This window comes from Haematobia irritans, chromosome 1 (assembly GCF_050003625.1).
Source record: "Haematobia irritans isolate KBUSLIRL chromosome 1, ASM5000362v1, whole genome shotgun sequence".
Classification (NCBI taxonomy): Eukaryota; Metazoa; Arthropoda; class Insecta; order Diptera; family Muscidae; genus Haematobia; species Haematobia irritans.
In genome coordinates this window covers 84551240-84559451 of record NC_134397.1, presented here as the reverse complement: position 1 = coordinate 84559451, position 8212 = coordinate 84551240, and the positions used below count along the sequence as shown (strand labels likewise).

General features: G+C 32.8%; 1 protein-coding gene across 25 annotated transcripts in view; it reads left to right on the top strand.

Annotated features, from left to right (window-relative positions):
• The first annotated feature begins 679 nt into the window (after positions 1–679).
• Positions 680–8212, top strand: part of bt (projectin protein bent) — a 91219-nt gene continuing 83686 nt past the window's right edge. For 17 of the 25 annotated variants that reach the window (XM_075291023.1, XM_075291014.1, XM_075291017.1 and 14 more), the window contains exons 1-4: positions 680–698; positions 2492–3032; positions 7798–7828; positions 7906–8068. In XM_075291023.1, coding sequence (XP_075147138.1) covers positions 2720–3032; positions 7798–7828; positions 7906–8068 — 507 coding nt within the window. In that variant the 5' untranslated portion in view covers positions 680–698; positions 2492–2719. Of the gene's footprint in view, positions 699–2491; positions 3033–3669; positions 3692–7797; positions 7829–7905; positions 8069–8212 lie in introns of all 25 variants that reach the window. The other 8 variants (XM_075291022.1, XM_075291021.1, XM_075291015.1 and 5 more) reach the window with 2 other exon arrangements.

Below are 8212 nucleotides of genomic sequence, written 5' to 3'. Positions count from 1 at the left end.
AAATACTCGACATAAATAACGTAATTTTTTACTCTAAAAATATACAAAAAAAAAAACATTTTGTAATAAAAAATTGTAAATAAAATTTTTTTGCTTATAAATGGAAAATTGTTAAAAGACACATATCCGCCCATTCACAAAAAACTAATTTTAATCTATAAAATTATTAAAAATAAAAATATGTAGTAGAATTTACATTAATGGTTTAACAAAATTGATTTTGCATTAAATATCCATTAGAAATTACAATTATTATGGTATGGTCACCCTAGACTATTATTTTACCAAAAAAATGGTTAACGTTTTTCTTGGAACATGCTTTAAATGACTGAAATCTTCCCTACCATGATATTACAACGTATATCAGCTACAAATATTTTATTAAGTCAAAATTTATCTGAACTCGAATAGATTGGAAAAACTCTTATGAATGCAGATAATATCTGCTAAAAGTCCTTTAAAACAACAATACAATGAACAATACAATTAAACTACATTGTAAAATAAATGTACAAAATTGATCGCATTGTAATTTTCACAAAAAGAGAAATCTTAATCCCGATAATTTTTATTTGCAAATTTCATAAAATACAAATTTATTTCTTTTATTTTTAGTGACTGTATATTTATAGGAAGTAATTTAAATTGTAACGACGTTTTTTATACTCATTGAAATATCACACTGAGCAAAAAATTAGGTATTAATATCCAAGCGTTGCCACATTAGGTTAAGGGTTAAAGTGGCAGCCCGATTAAGTTTCAGGCGCACTTAGACTATTCAGTCCATTGCGATTGCCACAATAGCTCTCGTAATAAATAAATCGCCATATTACAATTACAACCCGCTTTGATGAACTTTGGAGAGTAATAATGTTTAGGCCTTGTTTAGTTCATAAAAGCGGTCCATACCAGCATATGACAGGTCTTTAAATTTTGTATATGGATTAACGTATAGCCCAAGGTACATTACAGGTCAAACTTCTCAAAATCGGGAAATAGTAAATGCATTAAGATTTTTGATAAATGCATGCAACTCGCCAGAAGTATTCAGAATTTGAATTGAATACCTTCTAAATCAAGCTTTGGCAGGATTTTTAGGAATCAGCGTTATTCGGTGACCGTTTAATTTAAATAAGGCTGGTCACCGTTACGCTTTGATGGGCTATAAAATACGAGGTGCCGAACTTTTTGTACAGCATAGACCAAGAAAATATAAAGACATCGCTTGACAATTCACAATGATTTTGCAGTGTCAATTTGAATTACAAAACAGGAGTGGATGTATAGAATTTTATATGCTTACAATATTTGGTGTTTCATCAAGAAAACAAAGGAAAGAAAACAAATTAAAGCCAAATTAAAAAATCACTCATTTGCAGACGAAAAAGTGCCATCTACGGTGTGCAGACAAACTACAGCGCTGTGAATTCACATAAGATGTCTATACCTTCCATGGTCTATGTTGTACAGAGTCAGCCAACGTTTCATGCAATTTGATAACAGGGTGACTTTTTCTCATATCGATGGGAGCTGGTATTAAGTGCTATTGACTTGCTGGCGAGTTTAAGCATAATTGGAAAACAATTTTTGGTGCATCGTAAGACGAGTATATAAACTTAAATATGGGTATAATCTGCGGTAAATTTGTATACTTTATATTATGTTATGGTTAGATTTGATATTTATTGACTTGCATACAAATGGTTATGGGTTCAATCCCCGTTTCGTTCGAACACTGAAATGTTTTCCAACGGTATTGGAACTCCTCTTGATGGATATGGTTGTGGTGAACCTCTACCGAAGGGGCGGGGAGTTTAATGAGCATATGTATGGAAATTGTATCATAGACCAAGGAAGGTATAGACAACGAAAGTGAATTCACAGCGCTGTAGTTTGTCTGCACACCGTAGATGGCTCTTTTTCGTCTGCAATTGAGTGATTTTTTAATTCCGACCGAAACGACCGAAAAATAACAAAGTTATAAGCAATTGAGTGAATTGTACACGTTTGTTCGTCATCTCAATACCTTGCATTTAAGTACCAACATCGACATAATCGGGCATTTCTAGTTTGAGATATGATTTGTCTAGTGAAAAAAGGACGAAAAACTAAAAATAACGGGATATCTCAAAAACTGATTCATAAAAAATTAATCTTTATTTTTATGAATTAAACAGATGAAAATACATAATACGTAAAAAGTGACCTCTCATCAAATGTAAATTTTCGGTGTAAATTAGTGTAATCAATAGTGGGAACATTTTTATACCCTTCAATTTGATTGTTACACCCTGACCAAATTGTGGACCATTTTCACTATTTGCTTAGTCAATCTGTTTAGATCGAATCCATGAAAGAGGTAGAGCTCCTTGTGTGACGTATGGACAATAAAAGTCAACTATTTCACTATGCAATGTGTTTGCTGAGAACCTTCAATATTGTGGCATTGTGCCGCTTTCTTGAACTTCACATTAACATTTTCTTTGAACAGGTGAACTTTTTGTAACATTGTATTGGCAACAAACTATAAGTAAGAAATACAATTTTCAACACGGCTAACTGAAATCGACTATTACATGATAAAGTTTAAGTAATAACTATCGACAAATAAACTCAACGACGAATAGATGAAGAATTACCTTTTATATAATTAGCAAGAATCATTCGATAAAAGTCAGATTGATTCCTTGTTGGAGATTTCAGAGAATCTATACTCGGGATGGGAGTATCAGAAGATTTTGCACCATCTTTTATTAAAAAGCCTCAACTCAGACAGGAAGATGATGGCAACCGACTCATTTTTGAATGTCAGTTACTTTCATCGCCAGCGCCAAGCATTCAGTGGTTCCGCAGCGACACATTAGTAGTGGAGGATGAGCGAACGAAATTCAAAATCACTCCAGTTGGCGCAAATAAGTTCACAGTATTATTGGAGATCGACGATGTAATGGATACAGATGCTGGGCTTTACAAAGTGAAAGCGAAAAATAATTCTGGAGAAGTTGCAGCGTCTATAAATTTGAACTTTTCACGTAAGTACATCTACAATAATAAAGTTAAGAATTTTGAAAAATGATATATCATAAATATATTAAACTTTGACAAATATATCGGTATATTAATATTAAAATTAATTTTCTATAAATTTGAATTTTTTTTTATTTATTTTCTTCTTACTTTCAAAATTAAATTGTTATATGTATTTATTATAAGTCGGAAATGTTTAACATTTATAATCCTGTACTGTGTAGGTACTCAATAAAATGAAAATGAAATATGCCAATTTCCCTATAACTATATTATAGGATTTACCCATATATACCTCAAATTAGTTCATTTTCTTCGGATCTTAAAACATGTAGAGCTAGGCGTGTGTTGATCAGTTCCGGCATATTGCAATAAATGAATAAAACCAAAAATAAGAAAACGAGACTCAAAATATGTAAGAACGACACCTCAAGTCATTAGTTTTGTGTCTATCCTTTAGTCCAGTTGCATATTTGTATGTTTTTGTTGTAAATCCAATTTAAGAATATTTGTCTTAGTTAATGCTAATAAAACCTATTTCCTTTTATTTTATATGTATTTTAATTATTTTAATTATCTTCCATTATTCACATGTTCAATGTTGTTCTTAATGGAATTAACCAAATCTTTGACATGTAACAGCTGCTGACGATCCCAAAGAAAAGTAAGATATATTTCAAACTTACACTTATACAATATTGTTTAACTAACTAAGCTGTTCGATGCATGAATGTTTCATTATTTTGTTTTACATATCGTATATGTGCAGTGTATATACTTTTAAATAATAAAATAAATAATATAATAATAATATGTAATAAATAATATAATACTTTAAAATTACATCCAAAACATTCAATTCCCTAGAATTCACACCTCACTACAGGTTATAAAAAGAACAATTTTATTATTTTACAACAAAGACATATTTAAAACACAATTTTCTTTTAAATTTGAGATTGTGGGAAACAAATTTTATTTTATTTGTTTTGTCAGCTTTATTCTTCATGTGCTATGAAAGTCCAGTAAAATGTGCTAACGACAATTTAAATTTCCAAATGCAGACTCGACAAGTTGATCTTAGTCAAACTAAATATTCTTTCATATTACCCACAGTGGTGCAATGGCTGCATGTCCGCCTTGTATAAACAGGGTCGTGGGTTCAAATCCAGTTTCGACCAAACAACAACAAGTTGTTCAGTATTGGATTATCCCACCTCAGTAATGCTAGTGACATTTCTGAGTGTTTCAAAGCTTCTCTAAGTGGTTTCACTGCAATGTGGAACGCCGTTCGGACTCGACTATAAAAAGGAGGGCACTTGTCATTGAGCTTAACATAGAATCGGACAGCACCCAGTGATAAGAGAGAAGTTCACCACTGTGGTATCACTATGGACCGAATAGTCTAAGTGAGCATGAAATATCGGGCTGCCACTATACCTAACCTAACATACCCAACAATTAGCACATAACGACTTAATGCTAAGTAAAGTTTGCATTCGTATTTTAAGAACATGAAATCTTTGGCCCCATAACATTATTTTTTTCGGTGCATCTGAAGAACTAAGTGTAAAAATATAACCACTTGTTTACGTGTATTTCTTATGGGAAGCCCATAATCCGCGACGTAATACCGTGATGGCTAGCGGCATGTCCACAAATTAACCTTTCGTTCCATGGCATTGCATATATGATATGTTAGTTTCTTGCCTGTCTAGCTCCTATTCTTTTATATATTTTACCATAATTTTTTTCTTAATCACATTTTGAAAGCCGTAGATTATATTTGATAAGGATTTTATCCAGAATCGTAATAACTTCATTTAAATAAATTAAAATAAGTATTTGGGTACCTCGAAAAATTTTATTTATTTGTCTTAATATTATGAAACTTTCTTAAATAATCATATCATATCTGCAATATCATGCGTTTTAGCCGATATGAACTGTCATACACCTAGACTGTCATACACTGTCATACATACGCTATTGAATTAGTACTAGTTTTCACTTGTTAAATTTTCAAAGTTGCGTTATTATCTATCTCCAATCTTTGCATAGTTTGCCATAGAAAATCTTAATTCACTTTGCGTCGTCTCAGTTTGTGTCGTGTTTTTTTTTTGGAATGTATCTGCGACGCAAAGCGAGGTCCTGGTGTGATTGCATATGTGCAATATCATGCATTCAATCCATTTTTGTTACTACGAGTACACTTAGCGACGAATATGAATATAAAGACGAATATTTTAATGATGATGGAGATTTAATCGTATAACATACAAACTGCTGGGTTGTAATTGTTACATTGTGATAGATAGGTTAGATGGGTTCAACATTTTTCTGTGGTGACCTATCCCCTGTCAATAATGTCGGTGACAATTTTAGGTGTTTCAAAGGGTTTCACATTATGGTAAAAGAGCGTTCGAACTCGGCTATTGAGCTAAATATAGAATCGAACAGCACTCAGTGATAAACAGAAGTTCACTACGGTGGTATCATAATTGACTGAAAAGTGTAAGTAAAATCAAGTTGTGGGGAGCCACGGTACCTAACCTAAATAAAAAGAGGGTCCAGGTTTCCGTGTATCATATAGGCTGACATATACCAAAACCCGTTTTCAGCTTGTGGTATGTTCTACCTCCTTTGTTCCATCAAACTGAATCATCTCCGATGTGACGGTTTCTAGATCTTGTAAAACCCTAGCATTTGACATAAACAATGTTGCAAGGCCTCTTTTTCTTCCAAATACGGCTGCATACACAATCATCCGCTGCCCTTACACGACACAGATGTGCCCCCAACTCTAGGTGTCCAGTAATGATTCGTACGATGTTTCTTTTCATCATCCTCTTCTCTTTAATGCGCTTTACAGACTATCAGTTATTCCGGACGACAGTGCTCGTGTCGAACATATCCCATATATTGTGCACATTATAAGTTAAGTCCGAAGGCATAATCGACACTGTTGCATGTTTATGGGATCGATAACACATTTACCGATTATTTAGTCAACGCCGACAAGTCGTATCGATTCGACACATTGTAAGATTCTTTACAAACACCGACATTCCGTCCGGAATAACTGATAGTCTGTAAAGCGCATAAGTAGTTCTGTTTTTCTTATTTGTATCACCCCTAGATGTTTCGTCGCCCTTCTGACCGTTGCCCTATTCCACGTGGAGCGTTCCCACCTCTTTGGGATTGCATTCCCCAAAATGCAAAAACGCGGAACTAGCTGTGCATCAAAAAAGGCAGAAATTATTTAGAATCCCAAAAATTTGACTTTTAAATTGCAGCCCAAGAAGGAATATGATGTCCTAAAACATGTTTCAGAAGTAAAATGTTAGCTTTTGATGGGAAACATATAACATGTTTGTCGCAACCATGCTATTTTCTCGGAAATTATGTATATGATTTTGGCAAACATTTTATGTTTGGCGAGGAAACAAAAATTGTTTTAGTAAAAGTGTTCCATTTTCCCCTTCAGCAATAAAATTGTTCACTTAAAATATGTTTGATCTGATCGTATTCTACCTCTAGATATAACACAGTGCACTAAAGAAATTGATTATCTGCATGAAATTGCATACATGCTATGTTACATAACTTTTCCTCCAGTGATCATAATTGAACGAAAATTGGTTTACGGTATCATAACTCCATATACAACAATTTTAACATCCAAGAAAATTTTTATCCATGCTCAAATTAAATCATTCAACCAGGGCTGCATTTTGACGATTTTTTAATCAAAAAAATAGTAAATGTCGATTTTTGCTTCGAAAATGACGATATTAGCTCGGTTCAAAAGTTTTTACTGGAAGTCGTTCCAGATGAAGAGAGACTACATTTAACAGTTGTCAGATAGAGAAATAGCAGGGTTTTGCTAGAGATTATATCATAGCCTAAACACCTCTACTGAATTAGTAAACCAAAGCATTTTAGGAGTATTACTAAAATAAGTTTGGGACATGAACCAAAATTTCATACGATATGGTTGATATTTCGTTCTTCTATGTTATTCTATGTCCGTATTAGGGAAAATTTAGCGGTACATATAAATTCATAGTTGTGGCCACGTGGACAGTCTTTTATCTTCAAATAACTCAACAAATAACTAGTCATTACATGTTTTTAATCAACTTCAATGTTTAATATTGAAATAGCATGCTGTGTTGTGTCTTAATGTGTCTTAATTTTCGTTACCCTGAAAAGAAAACTCTTCTTTCAATGTATATAGTAATACGATGAATATAAAAAATATGGTACTTACAAAATCTTTTGATAATGTCCCAACACATACACAATAAAATATAAAATATAAATAAAATATAGAATATATTTAGGAAATCTATAAATTGTTAGCTGATGGCCTCTGTAGCCAATGCTACTATTGTAATATTATTCTTATATTATACTATAAGTCTAATTTTGTAAATAAATAAATAAATATAAGAAAAATTGTACACACAAAGAAAAAATATTTTCATCGCGATCGAGTGTTTAGACAAACGAAGTTCGCTTGTTTTTTCTGTTGGAGAAAATAATCCTCACTTTATGACAAACGGTGTAATGTTTTGCTTTTAATCTGCTTTATTTGTTCTACAGGAAAAGTTTTTAGAGACAAAATATAATTCTGTGATGTATAAGAATAGAATAGTTTATGATAGAACTTTTCCCACTACCTACCTACTTTAACGCTCATAATGATTTCTATATTTTTGCTTTATATTAACGCTTTATAATTAACATCTGCTTTGCAATGGCTAGAGGGCATTTTCTCGTTGAGCGACGACCCTACGTGAGTAACTTTATTTAGTATAACATCTACTTTGCATGATGATCAGTGAAAAAAGACTTATATAATTCTTTCCGCAGACAAATCGATGGTTTTGCGCCCACCTTTGCGAAGAAACCTTCAATCAGACAAGAAGATGATGGAAAGCGGCTGCTATTCGAATGTACCGTTAAAGCAGATCCACAGCCAGTCATTACATGGTTTCACAATGAAACAATTGTGGCCGAGTCTGAGCGCCATAAGGTAAGATATGAACAAGATTATCCGCTAGACTGTAAGTAGCACAATATCACTATATTAAAATAAAACAACTGTACAAATGGGATGAAGTCCTAATTGATTCTACTGCCAACAATGATTCCAGGTTTTTGAAAGGACGTTTGGCAT